This window comes from Canis lupus, chromosome 8 (assembly GCF_048164855.1).
Source record: "Canis lupus baileyi chromosome 8, mCanLup2.hap1, whole genome shotgun sequence".
NCBI lineage: Eukaryota > Metazoa > Chordata > Mammalia > Carnivora > Canidae > Canis > Canis lupus.
In genome coordinates, this window is record NC_132845.1 from 46,841,568 (window position 1) to 46,863,046 (window position 21,479).

General features: G+C 45.1%; 1 protein-coding gene across 7 annotated transcripts in view; it reads left to right on the top strand.

Moving 5' to 3' along the window:
- Positions 1–21,479, top strand: part of SNX29 (sorting nexin 29) — a 528,280-nt gene that overhangs the window by 54,560 nt on the left and 452,241 nt on the right. For all 7 annotated transcript variants that reach the window (XM_072835835.1, XM_072835833.1, XM_072835832.1 and 4 more), the window contains exons 5-8: positions 11,886–12,066; positions 14,888–14,958; positions 16,102–16,350; positions 18,308–18,683. In XM_072835835.1, coding sequence (XP_072691936.1) covers positions 11,886–12,066; positions 14,888–14,958; positions 16,102–16,350; positions 18,308–18,683 — 877 coding nt within the window. The remainder of the gene's footprint in view (positions 1–11,885; positions 12,067–14,887; positions 14,959–16,101; positions 16,351–18,307; positions 18,684–21,479) is intronic.

A 21,479-nucleotide genomic window follows, 5' to 3' on the forward strand; every position in this document is an offset into this window, starting at 1 on the left:
GTAGGGTCTTCTGAATTAACCACCTCTATACCTATGTCTTTAGACTTAAGTTAATCTTGGAAATGAAACCTGGGTGTTTCTCTGTTTTGATGAATTGGCTGACCATAGGCCTGGCTTTCTTGTTTGCTGAGCAGCAAACATAGACAATGTCAAGCAAACATTTCTTGACATACTGAGCAGCTCCTGTGAGCCAGGGGATTTGTTATTGTTCCATTTTATTTCTGAAATGACTATGCATAGTGAATGATAGATGAAGAAAATGAGGCTCTAAGAATTTTCTTAATACTCCAGATGTAATAAGTATGGCAGAGCCAGGGTTTGGCCTTAGGTCTTAGTGATTGTGATTCTGAAGCTCCTACTATTTTATTCATAATGGCATATTGTTTCCAGGAGGGGACTCTCTGAAAGATCATGTTCTTCCCCAGTTTGAATTCATGAGTAAATGAAGCAGCAAGTATTGTAAGTTATAATCACTTAGAGCAGAGGTGGATAAACTGTGTCCTGCCATGGATTTTTTTTTTTCTGCCATGGATTTTTATAAATAAAGTTTTATTGGAACACAGCAACACATGTTCATCTACTTACTCTGCATGGCAGCTTTTAGGCAGTTGTAACTGATCATTTGTCCCATAAGGTATGAAGTACCTAATATTCAGCCCTCTAGAGAAGTTTGGTAATCCCTGTCTTAGGGAACAAGGACAGGGGATTCCACTTTACTTTATCACACTATATTCACTTGTCTGTTGTCTCTTTACCTAGATGACTAGATGGTAAACTTTGGGACCCCAGGGCATCATGTCTGTTTTACTTCCTCTGACTTCCTATCTCCTAGCATAGCATCTGGAAATATATCAGTATTTCAATCAAAATATATTCATATTTTATTATTTTAGTTTGCACAGTACTGTATTTCATGATTGCCAAGATACCTTATACCAGCAGAGGTCTACAAAGGAAGTGATTAAATTTGAAGGAAAAGAACAAAGATTGATTTTTAGATTTGATGAAAATGAATTAAAAGTGACTGAGACTTACATAGGCGTGACTTGGAATTGGAGGGTTTTGCAGATGTTGGATGCCTAGAGTCACCAATGCAGAATGCAGTATGGAAAAGCAAAGTATTTTTCCTTCTATTGGAGAAAGGAGAACGAAACATTGCAGTTAGTGCCTGTTGTAGTCTATTTGGGCTGCCATAACAAAATACCACAGAGTTAGGAGCTTATCAACAACAGCAGTTTACCTCTCATATTTCTGGGGGCTGGGAAGTCTAAGATCAAGGTGTCAGCACGGTTGAGTGAGGACCCTCTTCCTGGTCCACAGCCCCTGCCTCCTCACTGTGTCCTCACATGATGGAAGGGGACAAGGGATCCCTCTGGAGCCTCTTCTATAAGAGCACTAATCCCATTCCATGAAGACTATCTTCATGATGTCAGGGTCCTCTAAAAGGCCCCACATCCTAACACCATCATCTTTAGGATTTTGACATAGGAATTTTGGAGGGACACATTCAGACCAGAGTACTGCCATTTCATGGCAAAACCTTGTAATTTGATGTTCTTGTTAATGACTGATGGATCATCATGAGGTTATGTGGTGGCAGTCCATTACAAGGTCGTAGGCCTGGTTCAGAACATACCAGAGACACACCTGCTATCATTGAGCTAGCTGTCTGTCCTGTAAAATTTAAGTCTAATATTCCTTGCCTGTTCAGCAGCCCTTGGCACCAAGGACCCTCCGATGTTGACCCACCAATCCCCCCTCTCTTCTGCAGTGCCACGACCTCCTGGGATACTTGCTGCTTCTTTGTTCATCCTTCTTATATATCATTTCTACACCCTCAAATAGTAAATATCATTCATCTGCGGATTCTTTTGTTGCCTCTCATTTCTGTGCATACACATCCTGTCTGAATTCCTTGGTGAAAATTGCTCTCCATGTGCAGATGACTCGAAGTTCTACCTGCAGTCCACATCATTTCCTGGGGCCCTTTCTCTTCCATGTCTATTTGGATGCACCATAGGCTTATTGCAGGTTTCACAACTGAATCCTCATCTTCAGCTCCATTGGTTCCTGTGTTAACCTATGGCTTAACCTATGGCTCTACCCTTTCCTCGGCTTTCCTGGACAGCCCTTGGTTTTCCTTACAGCCTCTTTGTCCTTTCCCTCTGCCATATTTTGTCTTTCTGCCTTCCATCTCCATCCTCCCTGATCCACTCTGCACATTGTGCCAGGCTGAGGGTTGGGGATTCTTCAGTGACCAACCTGTTCCCCGCCCTCTACTTAAAGCACTGTCATGTTTCTCTTCAGAGATGGGGCAGGGGACACACTCCTTGACCTGGGTCCCAAGATCTGTCCTCTACCAGCTTTGTCTGTTTCTGCTCTTTCTCTAAACTCTACCCCACACCCAGGACTAACATGCAGCTTGCAGGTAGGGCATTGCAACACTTCCAACCAGGTGGTAAAGAAACCGTGACCTGAGTCCTCCATGTTGCCCTACTGCCAGAGCCCTTGCCCGGGGAACCCCTGGGACCGCTTCATAATTGAGCAATTAAAGTGTTAATACTAGACAGTCTAGGGGAGAAGGTGTTCAGTACCACTGTCTCTTCATTGTCAGGGACCAGTTTCGGTGTTTAAATCCTACATTTTGAACAGCATGCTTGGTTTCTACATTTGAAGCTATCAAATCTGGACGTGTTCATTGCTTTTACTCTTCCACTCCCTCCTCCCTCCCCAATTCTTGTTCACATATTACCAACTCAAACTTCTGTTTTCTCTTTTAAATTGTGGCAAAGTGTACATGATATGAAAGTGACCATTTAAATCATTCTAAGTGTACACATTGTATGACCATCCCCACCTTCCATCTCTCAAACCGTTTCATCTTCCCATGTTGAAAGTCCATCCCCATTAAACACTGACTCCTCATTCTCTCTGCCCCAAGCCCCTGGCTTTCGTACTCTATGATTTATCTTAAGTGCTTCATGTGAGTGAGGCTCACTTATATACTCCATGTACCTAAGGCTGATGTTGTTTAGCATAATGTCTTCAAGGTTCATGTAGTATGGGAGAATTTCTTTCCTTTTTTAAAAAAGTATTTATTTATTCATGAGAGATACAGAGTGAGAGAGAGAGACAGAGACACAGGCAGAGGGAGAAGCAGGCTGGGAGGGAGCCTGGCACGGGACTCGATCCTGGGGCTCTGGGACCACGCCCCGGGCCGAAGGCAGGTGCCAAACCGCTGAGCCACCCAGGGATCCCCTCCTTCCTTTTTAAGGCTGAATAATATTCTATTGTGTGTATGCACACCCACACACCACTTTATTTCCTTATCTGTGAATGGACATCCATTTATTGGCTGCTAAATAATGCTACCATGAATACAGGTTGTACAAATAACTATTCAAATCCTTGCTTTCAGTTCTTTTGAATAAGTACCCAGAAGTGGAATTGCTGGATCAGATAGTAATTCTGTGTTTCACTTTCTGAAGACCTGCTATACTGTTTTCTGTAGTGACTATGCCGTTGTACGTCCCCACCAGCAGTGTGCGAGGGTTCCAAGTTCTCCACATCCTTGCCAACATTTGTTGTTTTCATGTATTTATTTCTTGATACTAGCCATTCAAATGGAGGTGAATGTGATTTTGATCTCTTCTTTCTTGAAATCTCAGATTTCCTCCCAAGAAGTCATTCATGAGCTCCTTACCCAGTTCAGCTGGCCTGTGCCCCTCCTCTGCATGTCTCCTTTCTGCCTCCCCCTCCCCAGCCCTCATTAGTCTTGAGTCCTCCTCTTATCAAACCTATTTATGGCACTATCTGTTTTTGTGACTGTCTCTCTTGATGGTCAAGGACCAGATCTGTTATCACTCTTCCTCATAGCTCCAATGTATTGCAAGGTCCCTGGCCACCAAAACGGATGTTCAAAATAATGACTCCAGGACCCAGACTTGAGGACTGGTCCTGCTGCTTTCTTGTCCCTGGAAGCCAGACCCCACCCTCTGCTGTGTGCACATCTTCTTTTATAATCAGCTGAAAGCAGGTGGTATTAATACATACCCAACTGTAAAATTAGAGAACTGGACTTCCTTAATCCTCAGTGGGGATTTTTGAAAATGGTTGATTGCATTTTAACTCAGAGCAGAATTTATATTTTGCTTCATTGGGTCACCTTGGGTAACAATTTCATTTCTGTAGAAAAGTATTTTTGGAGAAGCTTCATGGGCCAGGAGAAGCCTGGGCCCATCCTTTTGATTGTGAGGGGAAGTCCACTCCACCGCCCTTCCATCCCTGCACAGCTTTCAGTTCCCTCTCTTTGTCTCTCTGCTGTATTCATGAACTTGCAAATCAGCTAGCTCTGGTGCAAGAGACTTGGGAAGGATGTCAGTGGAAGGTAGAAAGAAAATACTGTGCTCTGTCCAGGGGTGCTGATGAGAATGTTTAACAGCTGGTTGGGAACCACTGGCTTAGGGAGAGAGCCATAGCCAGGGCGCTACCCGCCTCCCGGCTAGGTATTAATCAGCGAGTTCCTAGATTATGGGGTTGTCCGTAGAGTCCTGGGGAGGGTCTGTGACAGCTGGGGTGGCCGAGGGCTTGGGCTACTTACCCAGAGGCATGAAACTGTCCCAGCAGTTTAGGATCTCATATAGGCAGACTGATGCCTTTTGGCCAGGAGTGACCTCTGGCTGTTTTAAAGATGTTTGATCCTAAGGTCTAGTAAATTAAAACTCTGGTAAATTTGGCCTCAGAGTTGTCAATTTTTAGTCCATAATTATCTGGCTTGTTGGATCCATGGATCCTTTGCTTTGTTCCTGTCGGCATGAAAATGACCTTCAGCAAAGGATGGGGAACATCCCTAAAAAGAGACAAGACACAAGCTTTAGAAGTCCTTCGTTTGGCACTAGAGAAGGTTCCCACTTTGTAATAAAGGAGGTGCTGTAGACTCTTGTATACCGTGGGTGAATGCCAGGTGTGCTATGCTGAGTTGTTAGAGCTCAGGACTGCCAACTTCGGGGGCCAGGCAGAAGACAGGAATGAATGAGTCAAGCCTGCGAAAAGCACCTGGGTTGGTGGAGACTTTGAGTCACCTGGCCGCCACAGGCAGGCTGGGAAGTGTCTAGGGGTTCAGGAAGAGAGATTTTGATGAGCAACTAGTAGCTTGCGAGGGTGTGGGCGTTCACTCCTTTGCATGGAGTGGTCAGCAGCCTTCTTTATGGGACTTTTCAGTAGAGACATCAGGGAATAAGGGGAGTAGCTCTGCTGTTACCTGGGGAAGGAATCCTTTGCAGTTCAACAAGTTGAAAGCTTACAGTCACTTGCCTCTGCTCTCACATTTATTCTTTGCCTTTCCCTGCAGAGTCTGTTTCCCAGGCCCCCTTGCTCACTGTCTTCCTGTTCGGCCAGAGGGAGGTGGTGATGGGTTTAGAAGGTGAGAGGAAGAGGGAGGCTAGAGCATTTCTTCCCAGCTTCAGGAGGCATGTCTAGCAGTGCTGTGCTTCCTCTGTGGTCCATAGATGTCCCATGTGGCCCCCTGGGTCAGGCCATGGTGTTCTTGTTTCCCTGCCCTCCTGGTGCCTCTGCCACAGTCCAGCTGTTGCCTGATGGGTCTGTATGTATGCCTGGAATTTCTGGATTGTACAGTAACTCTGTGTTGACCTTTTTGAGGAACCACCAAACTGTTGTCAACAGTGACTGTACCATTTTACATTGGTAATTTTTTTTTTTTTTGAGTAGAGATGGAATTGCCTTTATTTCTCTGCAACTGAAATTAACTCTGCTATTAAATCCCCTTTCATGTAGTTCTTATACTCTTTATACTACCTCTTCCTTCTGTTCCTCTGGCTTCAGGGATGGATTGGCTTTCTGGCATCAGTAGTCTTTAGGTGGCCTCATTATCTCCTATTTGGCTTTGTAGCCCTGCCAGAGTCTTTGTAACAGATGCCCTGTGTTAAATTCCTTCAGTGGACTACCTGGTGTGGTTTCTGTTCATGGCTGAGCAGGTGTCAGATGGAGCATGCTTGGCGTGTCAGAGGAGCATCAAGGGGATGGGTGAGGCTGTAGCAGGGTGAGTAAGGTGGAGAGTGGAACAGGATGGAAGCCCAGAGGTGGGAGAGGAGCCAAGCCATGGATGGACAGTGAGTGGCAGTTCATCATCCTCCTTGTCTTGTCTGTTCTTCTGATCTCCACCTACCTCCACCAAGCTAATTGGCCCTTGTTCTGTGGAGTCAGTAGGGATGTTTAGTTTTTATTTTTAAAAATATTTTATTTATTTATGAGAGACAGAGAAACAGAGAGAGAGAGAGAAAAGAAGGGAAGGAGGGACATAGGAAGAGGGAGAAACAGGCTCCATGCAGGGAGCCTGATGTGGGATTCGATCCCGGACTCCAGGATCACACCCTAGACTGAAGGCGGTGCTAAACCACTGAGCCACCTGGGCTGCCCGATGTTTAGTTTTTAGATTTAAATAGACTGGAGTCTTCAAAATTAATTCAATATCTCAGATTATTGTGCATTTATTTGTTCTTTAAAAAATGTATCAAGTTCTGAATTATAAACTTTAAAAATGGTAAATTTTATATTCAGTGAATTTTACCACAATTAAAAAATAAACCTGGAAGTGGCTATGTTAACCTTTAATTGGGAAGTTTAGTTTTTTTAAAATTTTTAAAAAATTTTTATTTATTTATGATAGTCACAGAGAGAGAGAGAGGCAGAGACACAGGCAGAGGGAGAAGCAGGCTCCATGCACCGGGATCTCCGGGTCTCCGGGATCGCGCCCTGGGCCAAAGGCAGACGCCAAACCGCTGTGCCACCCAGGGATCCCAGTTTTTTTCTAACTGGAAGGGAATTAATAGTGGACTTAATTTCAGTGGCAGAGAAATAAAGACAATCTCATCTCAAAAACAAACAAAAGATACATCAATGTAAAATGGTGTAACCACCATTGACAATAGTTTGGTGGTTCCTCAAAAAGGTAAACCTAGAATTACTGTATGATCCAGCAATTCTACTCCTAAATACAGACTTAAAAGAATTGAAAGCAGGGACTCAAACATACTTATACATGAATGTACCTAGAAGCATTATTCTAAGAACCAAATGATAGAATAACCCAAATGTCTTTTGGCAGATGAATGGATGAATAAAAAGGTGGTATATATGCATAGTAGGGTATTATTCAGTCATAGAAAGAAATTAAATACTGAGAAATACTAGAACGTGGATGTGCCTTGAAAACATTCTGATAGGTGAAAGTAGCCAGATATGAAAGGTCCCATAGTGTATGATTCTACTGATACAAACTATCTAGAATTGTCAGAATCATAGAGACAGAAAGGAGAATAGAGAGCCTTAGGGGCCGGGAGGAGGGGAGAATGAGGGAGTTATCATTTCCTGGGTATGGAGTTTCTGTTTGGGATGATGGAAGAGTTCTGGAAATGGATAGTGTGATGGTCGCACAACACCACGAATGTACTTAATTCCCCTGGATTATGCACTTAAAAATGGTTAAAGTGCTAAATTTTATTATGTATATTTTACCACAATTTTTAGAAAGCAAAAAAAAAAAAAAAGTATCACGTTTACAGACTTTTAAGAAGTCTTTACTATGTGATGTTTAAACCACACTTCCTGAGTTCTAGTTTCAGAAGGCAGTCCTGTGGCTGGTTAGGAGATGGCTGAGTGACAAAGCTGCGGCCTCTAGTCAGGAACTCTGCTTTGCTGATCTTTTTGTGTCTTGTAGTCAGGCTCCTCCAGATTTGGATGTGACTGGGGTTTGAGGGGCCCTTGGGGTTACCTAAGCCTGAGGCTGGTTTAGAAGGGAGCACTTGGTTGCCTTATGTTCCTGGAATCCTTGATGGCACGTATGGGTGATTCTGTTAGTTTTCCCCATTTCTTCTTTGGCTTAACAGAGCCTTGATTTTGCTCGGGGCCATGGGATATCCCCTGGGTGATGGATCATGAGTGATTCAGCCAGTCTTGACATTCTAGATCTCTGTTCCTCTTGGTTTTCTCAGATTACTTATCCTTTTCTTAAAAAAGGTGATAGTGATAGAGCTGGCTTTATCTTGTCCTCTTTCTTTCTGCTCCGATTGTCGATGGGATACCCAGGGTGGTGGCAGTTCTCTGTGACAGTGAGGTGAAGGTCAAGAGGTCGGAAATTCTGCCCATGACAGAGCCTTTGAATCAGCTGTCTACCTCCAGACTAAATCTGTGAGAAAATTAAGCCTTTGTTTATTAAGAGCCTAGTTCCTTGTAGTTGGTTTTCTGTTTCTCATTGAGCCATGGTATTTTTAAAAATTTTTTATTTTTGAGGGATGCATTTGTCACTTGTATGCACGTAGGCCCTGCTTAGTGCCTGGAGGGTTGCCCCTCCTCTGTAAATGATTATCAGATGACTGAAGAATACCCTCTCTCATTGCATCAGGCTTTTGGTTGTAGGTGACAGCAAGCCACTTAGACAACTTCAGCAAAAAAGGGCATTACTACCTCAAGGAACTAAGAAGACTGGAGGGAGAACTGGGTTTAGGGGCTCAGCATCCCCCACATCTGTCTCTGCCTCTCAGCCCTGCTTCTGTCTGGGTAGGTGTCTTTCCCAGGTGGGCATACTCTACATGAAAGGGAGGGAAGGTGGTTCCAGGTTTACATGATTATTAGAGCACCTACTTCTAAAATAGTGGATGGCAAACTTCTTCCTTAAGGGATGAGATAGTAGGTATTTTGGACTCTGTGGGCCTTAGGTGTCTGTAGCAACTTCCCAGCTATGACTGTGTAGCTGGAAAGCAGCCACAGACACTATGTCTACAAATGGGCATGACTGTTCCAATAAAACTTCACTTACAAAGACAAGTAGTAGGCCAGGTTTGGCCATTAGACCATTGTTTCCTGTCTTCAGTTCTCTAAGGAGACAAGGTCTCTCCTCTGGTGGTTCAGGTAGAAGTTGTGAGGAGAACACTGTGGTCCAGGTCCCAGCACCAAAAAACTCAGCAATTGAGAGGCATAACATTTTCATGCAATATTTTTAAAAAGTCAAAATTAATACAAAAAAAAATCACGGTGCTCAAAATAACAAACCAGGGCAGGAGAAGGGTGGGTTGAATGAGGCCAGTTGCAGCACACATTCTGCTTGGCCGAGTGATTGTCCAGTCTGGGTTATTTGTCCAGCACTGTGGGAGGAGAGGTGCATAGTGCTGAAGGCAACTTCACAGGGAACCAGGTGGGGTGCTGTTCTCCTAGGAAAGGGGGATGCAACTACTAGGGGTAAAGGGAAGGGGTGCTTTTTGCTTTCTGTGCTGCCTTGGCATGAAGCACTTTACACATATGCTTTATTTTCTCATTTTTCCCCCCTCATCATAAATTAAAGGTAGGTACTGCGATCCCCATTTTACAGATGAAGGACAAAAAAAGTTGCCCAAGGTCATACAGTGCCTGAATTAGAATTTGTGTCCGGGTTTTTGTCCTCCAGAATATCTCAGCATCTCTTACAGTCTAGGCCTGCAAGAAAATTTACCAGCAGACCTGTAATGTTAGAGTCCCCCTCTGTTGACAAGTGTCCCTGGAGGTGGCTTGCCTCAACTGCCTCTCCGAGGCTCTTGTTCTTGTGGGCAAATGGTGTTCAGGTGTTCGGAGAACCAGAAACCCTCACCCACTTCTGGAGTTACCCCCTGGTTTCAGAGCAATAAGAGATCGGTATATAGCCCCAAATTAAATTACGGACACTGCAAGCGTTAAGTGGCAGGTGAGCTGCACTTGAAATAGACCGTATTAATGCTGGCAGTGGAAGTGGAGCCCTGCTGGGATAATTCTTATCATCGTTGGCATCGCTTTGGCAGGCTTTAGACGGATTCTGTAGCACTACGCAATTTGCAAAATTGAAAGGTGAAAACACACGTTAAGTGTCTCGTGTGCATTCAAGGTCAGAGGGAGGTCACGGCAGTTCTCCAGAAAGACCAGATGCAGGTGAGAGTCACCTGATTTGAATCATGATAGAGATCCAGATGGTTGTTTGGCATGTTTCAAAACAAGTTCTTGGCCTGCTGGCCCACGGTATTGCTCTCACCATTCCCCCGTCCTGGTTTCTGAGAGAAGCCTTGAGTGGAAAAAAGGCTGTTACACATGACTGATCTCATGGGTTCGGGAAGGGGATTTGTGAGTGGCATTTAGGGGTTGAAACAGAACGTAGTCCTAAATGAGCCGCACTGTTGGTTTCCCCAGTCATTCCTGAGATATTTATTCAAACTGATTCAGAGGTTGGCTTCATCCACAGATATGCATACATGTGCATTTATTTGCCATTATCAGGAAAAGGAGAAGAGGAAACGATGCAGTCGCTCTCATTTGAGAAAGTAGTCACTAAGCAGATGGTGGTTGGTCATCATGGTCTGACCAGCGTGCTCAGCCTCTACTTCCCTTTTCTCCAGTCACCCTAGTATCTCTGGATGATTCTATACTTTGGGGCTTACTTTATGGGAGAGGAATCCGAAGGGTGGCATGGCTGAGTGAGCTGCCAAGGTCATTCTGTTGATGGATCTCTTCCCAGTCGCCCAGCCTGCTAGACTGGAAGCTTTGTTAAGGATGAACCCTTGTTGTGGCCTGTTCATCCAACAGCTGTGGCCGGTCCGTGGCTCCCATTACGAATGTAGTCCATGCTACCTGAGCTGAACTGAATCATTTGAGTGAACTTAAGCCAGTGTCCATTTAATGGAGATATGTGTATTTACATTCTTTTAGAAGGAATGTTGAAAGATCTTGTTTCATTCTCAGAGGGGTCTTTTAGCTTATTTAGCTTCTGGATGAGAATTCCCATCTGCCCGCAAAGACTCAGCATTTTCTCCCGTGGGATACTGAGCAGGTGTGAACACGATTATCTTGAAGAGGGTAGAGCCCTCCGTCCCCACACAAGGCTGTCAGAGTTAGTGCTTTGCAGTCATGTAGCTCCGAGGCCTCCTTCTGCCACACCGCTTACTGACCCTTTGGCCAGGCCTCGGACCTTGTCTTTGACATAGAGATGACATAACTGCTTATGAGGAGTGCGGACGGCTGTCAAGGCCTCAGTGCAGTGGCTGGTACTTTGCTGGTGCTCTGCACACAGGAGCAGCCCTTGCTGATGTTACTGGTTATTATTGACAGCATGGAAAAGGCTTGATGAGCTTATGTGATGAAAGTTGATCACAACATGAGGTATATACTAGAGTGAAAATTATGAATAAATCTGTGTGCATGTGGATGAAAAAGGTGGGATGTAAGGAGATCCAGTAACTACATTGTGGATAAAAACAAACTTTCCGGGATCCCTGGGTGGCGCAGCGGTTTAGCGCCTGCCTTTGGCCCAGGGCGCGATCCTGGAGACCCGGGATTGAATCCCACGTCGGGCTCCCGGTGCATGGAGCCTGCTTCTCCCTCTGCCTGTGTCTCTGCCTCTCTCTCTCTCTCTCTCTGTGACTATCATAAATAAATAAAAATTAAAAAAAAAAACAAACAAACAAACTTTCCTAGCTTTCCATTAAAGCCTTAAATCTGTTCCTATTCTCAGACATATGGAAATCTTTTCTAAGGAACTTGAAATGAGGACAGTTATGGACAACGATGTTCAAAGCAGTATGTAGGGAAAATGGGCAATATATCATGTTCCCAGAAGTATAGAAATACTTAAATATGTTTGGCTGGGAAGTCATCAAAAATCATGTTTTCAAAGATCTTTAAATGTGACAGGAAAACGTTCATGATCTAGACAAGTAAAGAAACAAACCCAGGTGCAAAATTATACTCTATGGTATCTTCCTTTTCTGTGCTAAGGAAAGAACTCAAAGTCCTGAAAAATGCCTAGGGAACGTCACTCTAGAACGATGTGCGTCCCAGGCCAAGTGCTACCATACTCATCCCTGTCTCTGCAGAGCCGGTGTTCTGGTTCTATGTGAAGGAGGTCCTCAGCAAGCACGAGCTGCCTCGCTTCTACTCCCTGCACCACATTGCCTCGGATGTGGGCCGCGGCCGGGCCTGGCTGCGCTGTGCCCTCAATGAACACTCTCTGGAGCGCTACCTGCACATGCTCCTGGCCGACCGTAGCAGGCTCAGGTACGTGGGATGGGCTTCGGGGGAGGCATAACCATAACTGACAGGTTGGAATTGCAGAAACTGACCTCCTGGGTTTGCATCCTGGTCTCCCCGTTGGGGGCACCCAGGTTCCCCTTTTATGGTCCCAGTTTATTCGCTGTGCACAGATGATCTGAGAATAAGCAAGAGAATGAATGCTCATAAAGGACTTGCATGACACCTGCATCCAGCAAGTACTCCATAAAGGCTTATTGTTATTTAGGTGTGGGATGTGGAGAGAGTTGTTGTCCCAGGGCACAGCCTGCTCTTCACTTGGTGAAATTTTAATTTGGGCTGCTTTCAGACTAAATTGGGGATTTAGTGCTGTTTTGTGTTTGCTTTTCCTTTGTGCTGGGTTCTTTGCAATTCCTTCTGGTTTGTTTGTTTATTTGTTTTTGAGGTTAATCCCAAACTGACTGAAAGAAATAAGGAAGTTTTGTGCTGGGCAGAAAAGTCAATTGTTATTTAAAAAACAAAAAAACAGGGCAGCCCCGGTGGCCCAGCGGTTTAGCGCTGCCTTGGGGTGGGGTGTGATCCTGGAGACCCGGGATCCCTTGGACGGAGCCTGCTTCTCTCTCTCTCTCTCTCTCTCTCTCTCTCTCTCTGTCATGAATAAATAAATAAAATCTTAAAAAATAAAAGGAAAAAACCCAAAAAACTATTTTATGATGTTTTCTTTTTTCCCCCCTTGATCGTAAACCTACAGTTCACTCTATCAGTATAGGTCAGTTTATGTTGCTCTAACAAACATCATAAAACCCTCAGTGGCTTGAGACAGCCAGGTTTACTTCTTCCCCCTGCTGCATGTCTGTCATGGATGAGTCGGGGTTTCCCATCCCAGGGTCCCAGGCTGACATAGGCTCCATCTTGACAAATGCTTTTGTGATTGTCAAGGTAGGAAAAGGGGCTGTGGTTGAACTGAACACTGGCTTTTGAAGCTTCTGCCCAGAGAGATACTTCACTTCCACTCACACTTCATTGGCCAGCAAATCACATGGCCATAGCCTGGCTCAGCAAGGTGAGGCATGTGCTGTCTCATAGCACTGGGGGGAGGGTACTGAATATGCATCAACTGTAGTACTGTCAGCCATGTTCCTCTCAGAAACATGTGACAGTGCTGACATTTTCCTGTACTCATGATGTTAACAATGACTCTATGTCAGTGGCTGTTATTTACTGTCTGAGAATGGTGGACTAGACATGTGTTTTGTCACCTGCTGGTGCAGAGGGACAGTGATCAGTCCTGCGCTGGTTCCTTGAATAGCTTCCACATTAGCAGTGTCTGGATCCTCAACAGTGAGGATTTAATTTGAGTGAATTAATTTCATTTAATTCAATAAGCTGGTATTTCATTCATGCCGTGATGCATTCCCATGGTTTTATATGCTGCCCTGTGTTCCCTGGCTTGTCTCCTCATCTGTTTGTGTGTGTGCGCTGCTCGTGGTCACCTGTCTACCAGCAATTCATTTGGTGTTCTGGATTGTGCACAAAGATTCTGACAAATACTCCTGAAGTTCTCCCACTGACATTGCCTGTAGTGCCTTGTCTGGCTGTATGCTCGGGCTGTGGGGCCACTGTGCTGACTGCACCTGTGTGACGCTTAGGTATGAGCCCAGAAGCTATGAATGTCTGGGTGCCACCCTACCCTGAGCATTAAGCAGTTTTAGTTGAGGAGAACATACTCCTCTTTCTTAAAACGAATTTCCACGAAGCTTTTTCCAGCAAATCATTTGCAAGTAGTTCAGAGTTGTACAACTCATTATCAAGGTCGACTGTAATGATGAGCAATTAGAGTGAATCCAGCTGTTAGAATCACAGTTGAACATAGCTGAATCTCTAGCCACTTATCTAACTAGATGTGGGAAAACCAAATTCTTTTACATGCACGGAAACTGGCCCAGATTATTAAAGAATCACAGTGTTGGGAATTGGAGGTAGAGTGGCAGTGCCAGGTTGAACATGTAGTTTGCGCTTGCACCGACACTGCTGGGTAAGTGTATCAGAAGTGGGGCGTTCCTTTGTTCTGTCTGTTGTACTCAGTCCCTTCGGCGGTGAATACGTCCCATCTCATGCTGCACTGTAGGTCCCTCGCCGCTGACCCTGCTTTAGCCTGTGAGCTTTGTCTCCACTAATTGAAAGTTCTCTGACCTCGTAGGGAAGTCAGGGATTGAGGGCATTCGCTTGTAACTGCTTAGCAGGGGTCAGGTAAAGAGCTAGGGAGCTGGACTGGGGCACCTGCTTCAGAGCCCTGACTGTCCCATTATTGCCAGATGAGCTTGGACAAGCCCTGGATGCCTTGCTGACCTCTCTCCTTCTGCCGGTTGAGGTTGTGGGGCCCGTTGGTCTTCCCAGCCCTTTCCAGGGCTAACTTGGACTTTCGGGTCTGCAGCCCAAGCAGTTATTACATACAAACGCTCTGGTTGATGGAGCCATGGAACTCTAGTTCTGAATTTGTCTCTTGTGGTAGCCCGGTCATGGCACCTAGGGAGCCAGCTTGGATTTCCTGCCTATGTCTTAGAGAGATTGCTTGACTGGATGCCACCCCTCCATTTGTGCCCTTCTTTGCTGCTTCATAAATAACCAAGTTTCCATCTCATGCCTATTTCAGTATACTCAAGCTCAGGGGATGAATGAGGAATTCATCATACGTTCAATCCTTTGTTTATAACCAGAAGCTTCAGCCTGGCAGAGACCTTGGATGACCAGGCACAGATTTTTAGGGAACCATGTAAGGGAGTTGTTGGGCTGATGGATGCAGAGAACCACTGTTCAGAACTTTTTCCCTTTCTCTTTCAACTTGCAGCACTTTTTATGAAGACTGGTCTTTTGTGATGGATGAAGAAAGATCTAGCATGCTTCCTACCATGGCAGCAGGTAAGCCTGGCTCAGGCCAGGAGTGATGGGTCCTTGAAGCTTGGTGAGCAGTCGGCTGGGAATTTATAACTCCAAAGGAGGCTGTGATTTTCCTTACTCCTCCCCTACTTAATGAGTTACTTGTCACTGTCCTTTATTTAGTGGCATTGGTCATTGAGTCCATTTATCTTGAGTTGGATATCCTGGCAGGGAAAGCATAGGGTTGGGGGTTTTGGCTGTGGCCTTGAACGGCCTGGGGAATTGGAGGCAGAAGACCTGGCTTTGACACCTGGCTCTACCCTTTCCTGGCTCCTGACCTGGGACAGGTCCTGTGAGCTCTGTTAACTTTACTTCCCTCCTCTGTGAGGTGGGGATCCTGTTAGCATGGGAATTGCTTTCATAGGACAGTGAGAAAATCAATTGTGGTGAAGAGTCATGTACATGATTTGTCAATATGGAAAGGCTGGATTGATGTTAGTTGGCAAATTGTTAGATTGTTTATCTTTTGACTCTCATTCAAAGGGTGAGCCCAACAGAAATGGGTAACTTGCTTCTTTCAAATCTTTCCTTACCTCTATTTTTTTTTCTTTCTTGAAGGTTTATGCTAAGTCCCAAGTACTGAGAGAGAGTTACATTCGTCTTGTCCCATTGATGAGGAAAAGTCAGGCTTTGACTGTGATTTCCTGTGTAGGCCAGTGCAAGCTTTTGCCTGAAGTGATACTAGTAATGCTATTGGTGCACATTTTTGATTGTTTGCTGAACTGTTTTTAGTGGGTGATTGTCTTTAATACCCTGTGAAAGAGATATTCTCATCCCCATTTTCCAGCTAAGGAAACTGAAGCTCAGGTTGTATGTGGCTTGACCAAGGTCTCTAGAAAGTGGCAGTGGTGGGATCTAACCCAGGCTGTCTGACCTCAGAACTTATGTCTTATCAGCCTGGGGTTGATCCCTTATTTATTTTTGACTAATAGGGAGACTATTTGGAAAGACTTAGCTCCTGTGATAGCTGATCTCTACTGACCCCATATTGTGGGAGGTTTTTAAATTCGTGCTTAAAATCAGGGTGTCCCCTCTTGTGTACTATATTGTTTGCCACTCATTTATTGTGTTGGAGGTGTGACTTTCCTGTGGTAGACACTCCAGACTTTTCCCTTTTTTGGGCAGGTCTGAACTCTATCCTCTTTGCAATTAACATCGACAACAAGGATTTGAATGGGCAGAGTAAGTTTGCTCCCACCGTCTCGGACCTCTTAAAGGAGTCAACACAGAATGTGACCTCCTTGCTGAAGGAATCCACACAAGGAGTGAGCAGCCTTTTCAGGGAGATCACAGCATCCTCTGCTGTCTCCATCCTCATCAAACCTGAACAGGACACCGACCCCCTGCCTGTCGTGTCCAAGCACGTCAGTGCTGGTGAGTGAGAAGGGGGTGGGACCTTGAACAGCGGGGTCGGGTCAGAGGATGGCTGACCATGGCCGAGGGGGACACAACTTGTGGTCTGAGAGTGCCAAGGGGAATGAAGTCTCACGCACTTGCATTTTCAGTTCATACTCATGTATATTTTTCTTCCCCCTGTTTCCTCTGGAAGGGACTGAGACCCTTGTTGAGATGTGAAGACCATAGGGTGGGAGAGCATTCGGCTCAATGACAGCAAAAAGACTGTGAGGGTGTGTTGGTCTCATGAAGCCAGATGAGCTTGATCTTCACTCATTTATTCCTTCATTCCCTTCATTCATGGGTTCATTCACTGCATTCTGTGTGCTTGGCAGTGAACCAGGAAGATCTCTAGCATTTTATCTGCAGGCTCTTGGGTTGGGTAAGGATAGATACTTAATGATGAATTCTACAAGTAAGTAATGATCCTTCTGATAAATGGGATGGAAGCAATGCATGGGTGCTACGGAGAATGTGCACTATTGGGGAGGGTGATGTTTAAGTGGATGCCAAGGAGAAAGGGAGAGTTAGCTTTGACTCTAGGCTGTGGGGTGGGGGGGAAAGAAAATTGATTGAATTAAGATCCATTTTGTGAGAACTTTGTAATATGCCTTGAGCCTTCTGGGACATTCAAAGTGTTGCTATAGCAAAACAGGGAATTTTGGGTTTAAGGATGTAGTCCTAATATTCTCAAATTCCTTTAAACAAGGCAGTAATCATGGTCATCTTTTTGGAATTATTAATGATGGTGAAAACTCAGAATCTTCTGGGGTTTTGGTATATATGCTGGATTTATCTGTCTTGTCTGCTCCTTATCCAGTAGAGACCCTAGGTGAATGACATAGGAAAGAGGACTGTTGAGGGCTTTGTGTGACAAAGAAGCTGGAATTTGTATACCCCAAAGAGTGTCATTTTCACTGCTTTTGACATTGTCTCAGTGTTTGATACACTGGTGAAGCATCACCATGTCACACCTTGGTTTAGATGGGATGGAATTTCTAGAGTCAGTTCAAAGTGTCTCACAGCCAAGTTTGATGATTCAGATGGGTGAAGAGACTGACTTCTGTAAGTACTGGTTACAAAGGCAGCCTTGATTTCAGTTTCACTTAGTCTTTGCTGTGTAACAAACAGCTCCAAAATGCAGTGGCTTGAAAGAGCCACGATTTATTATTTTTTAATGAATCTGTGGGTTGGCAAGATGGTTCCACTGATTTCACCTGGGCTCCCTCATAGGGCTGCACTGAACTGGTGGCTGAGCTGGAAGATCTAAGATGGTCCCACTTATGTGCCTAGAAGTAGTGCTCACTGTTAGCTGGGGCATCTGTTTTTCTACAGGTGGCCTCTCATGCTCTAATGAACTAGACTGGCTTCCTTCCCTGGGAGTTTCAGGGCAGCGTTCCAGGAGGGTGCAGCACATCCTGGTTCCTGGGCTGTAGAACTCACCGTTATCTCTGCTGCATGCTATTGGTAAAATCAGCACTGAGCCAGCCCACACCCAAGGGGGTGGAGAAGTAGTTGCCACCCTCAATGCATGCAGCAGCGAAGTCTCATTACAGAGATGGATGAATGGTGGCTGCTGAACAGTTGACCACCACCCAAAACTGATATTCTTGGTCTCATTAATCAGCTAGGAGTATTTTCCAAAGTGAAACAATGAAAGTCCTTTCATCTCTCTGACTTGAAGTACTTACAAGGGACGATTGTTATGTATGCTCTATGGAGTGTTTGTTTAAATCACAAGTAGAGCCCCACATCTATTTTGCTCAGTCTCCTGTAGACAGACTTTTTTTTTTCTCAAGGATTTAAAAAAGAAAATCTGAATTTATCTTATTTCTCAGGAGAATAGTAGAGGATTTTCTACAATATAGAGGCAAAATGGCTCAATCATGGCTTAATCTTGCCTGCTGCTTCCTCATACCATATCTTCTTTTGCCAGATGCCAAATGTAAAAAGGAGCGGAAGAAGAAAAAGAAGGTGACCAACATTATCTCATTTGATGATGAGGAAGAGGAGCAGAACTCTGGTGATGTTTTTAAAAAGATACCCGGGGCAGGGGAGAGCTCAGAAGAGAACTCAGACCGCTCCTCCATCAATATCATGTCTGCCTTTGAAAGCCCCTTTGGGCCAAATTCCAACGGAAGTCAGAGCAGCAGCTCATGGAAAATCGATTCTCTATCTCTGAATGGGGAGTTTGGGTACCAGAAGCTCGATGTGAAAAGCATTGATGATGAAGATGTGGATGACAACGAGGATGATGCGTATGGGAACATGTCAGGAAGGAAGTGCCTGGGCCATTCAGGGTCACCTGAGAAGTAAGTGCCACTTGAGCTTTTAATGAAGGGTGGTGCATTAATGGCTTTCTCTTTTGGCAGTATTGGGTGAAATCCAAGCACACTATGTGTGTAAAGAGCATCATTCACTTTTCTCATCTTGATTGAAGAAGAAGGAGCATGGGCTTACTGTCCTTCTGAGAATGAACAGAAGGGAGTATATTTGAAGGTATTTACTATAAAGTTGGTGTCAAGATGGGTGCTCTGAAATTCCTGCCTTATGTATGTGTTTTTTGTTTTTGTTTTTGTTTTTGTTTTTTTTTTTTTTTTTGTGTGTGTTTTTTGTTTTTGTTGCTTGGATATTCCTTGTATCTCTAACTTGCTCCTAGCACAGGAAGCTCAGGAGAGAGGCAGCGTTGTTCTAGACAAGAGTCACCCGCTGGCAGTTTCTGTGTTTATCTACAGAGGTGTGAACAGGACTTTGCCTGAGCTTGCTGCTTTAACGGTGGTGTTGCAGTAGATGAGTGTTTATGGAAGAGCCTTGATGCACGAGAAGGCATCAAGCAGAAGAGCCTAGTTAAGAGTGTGGATCTTGGAATCGAGACAGCCTGGGTTCTCACTTACTAGCTGCATGGCTTAGGTTGGATGAGTTTACCTCCCAGAACCTCATCTGAAACCTGGGAGAAAAACAGCACCTGCTTTTCAGAGTGATTGCTGAGTTAATGGGATATTGCACGGAGGCCTTTGGTCAACTGCTGCCTCTCTGGCTGCTCTGTGAGAATTCCTGTGCTTGGTCTTACTCCAAATGCCAAGTGAACTAGCTTGCCTTTTCGCTTGGGCATGGCAGTGCCTGGTGCCATCCACCACCCCCAGCTTCAAACCCAGCTGGTGAGTGAGGAACATGGAGATGCCAAGACCCTGAGGTGTGAGATGTGGGGCATGGCCGCTCTGGCCCTAGGCTTCTCAAGTCCCGTCTATTCTAATAGGAGTCTTTTTCTTTCTCATGAGATGATACCTATTTCTGATCTCTGCTCTCATCTTCATTCACATGGGTACCTGTATTAGCAGCATCACTTTGTTGTTCTTCTGCGGTGGGCCGGGCCCGGGCGGGCCCCAAGCATCCCTGCTACAACACCAGGAGCTCCCGTGGGAGGCTAATGCGAGTCACCATCTTCACGGATGGAAGGATGGGATTCCTCAGAGAGTGGAGATTTGTCAGAGCAGTGGGTAGAGCAGGGATGAAGGGTCAGTTGTGCTGTGCTCACAAGCTTCTACTGTCAGATATTTCCCACATTTCTACATAATTAGGACTATCAGTTGGTTGACAGATCAACACATCACGATTTGCTGATGTTGCCCCTGGATGTTCAGTATTTAGGTCTTTGGCTTTTGCTGTTGTTCTTGTTTTTGCTTTTTTGTTATCAGCCATTCTGAAATGAATGTTTTCATGTACAAGCCTTTTTTCTACTCCTGACGGGTTGGTCAGGGTCACCTCCCTGAAGCGTTTGTTGCTCTTGGTCATGGGGTGAGTGCTTTCTACCTGGGAACTGCATGTTGCGACCTGCTGTGTGAGTCGATCTCCAGAGAAGCAGAACCAAGGGGAGGGGATCCCCCCTTACCTGTGAGTTCACTTGCCACAGTTACCTTTCTGTGGTTTCAGTTTCCTGTAGCCAATCATGGTCCTGAAGCAAATACTCCTCCTCCTCATGGATCATTACAAGGTTGGTAGTGAACTGGCTTATGCCTACACTACACAGCGCCTTCATCCCACTTCATCTCATTGACGCTGGCTGGCCAGGTCTAAGGACCTAGAGGGGGGTCCCACAGGACCAGCCAAGGGAGTCCCTGAGTGCATGCAGGTTAGAAATCCAATGTGAGCCAGCAAGAGGTGAAAGCAAAGTTTATGGAAGGCATAGAGAGAGGGCAGGTACAGAGTGTCTCGGAGACCCAGGAAGGAAAGGAGGGAGTCTCATCCTTGTTCTGGGTCTGGGGGTTCCTGGAACCTCTCAGGCTTCCAGGAACTGGTTAGAACAAACATGAGGATCCAGGTGTTATTCCTTGGAGCCAGGAGATCTTGGTGTTGAGATGTCTAGTGCCTGTAGTGGAGAACACATCGATGAGAATATGTAGATGGTGACTTCCTCCAGTCATTCTTACCTGGTCCCTCCTCAGACGTTACCTGTTCTAATGAAGTCATTAACTCCTTGTCCCTTACAAGGAGGACAGATGCTTTATGTATCAGGAGGTAGGTGTAAAGTGGAAGTATGGGTCTAATCAAGAAAAGAAGCAAGAAAAGGAGCAGAAAGCAGATTTTTATGGAGTCCTTCAGTTTCCCTATCTCATCATCACGCAGGCAGTTTATCAGTTCCTGTCATCACAAGAAGGGTGACTGTAATACAGTATGATATTTTGAGAGAGAGTGAGAAAGACCACGTTTACATAACTTTTATCGCAGATTATTATTATAATTGTTCTATTTTATTATTAGTGTTGTTACTCTCTTAATATGCCTTATTTATAAATTAAATGTTATTCCAGGTGTGTATGAATAGGAAAAACATAGTGTATATATAGGGTTCAGTACCATGTGCAGTTTTAGGACTCCCCTGGGGATCTTGGAACATATCCCATGGATGATGAGGGGAACTACTGCCTGTCCATCTATGTCTGTCTGTCTAGATCTATTTTAAGGAATTGGCTCATGTGACTGTGGAAGCTTGACAGGTCCCAAATCTGTAGGGTGGGTCAGCACGCTGGAGGCCCTGGGAAGAGTTGCAGTTTGAGTCCAGAGGCAGGCTGTTGGTAGAATTTCTTCTTCTCTGGGGGACCTTAGCCTTT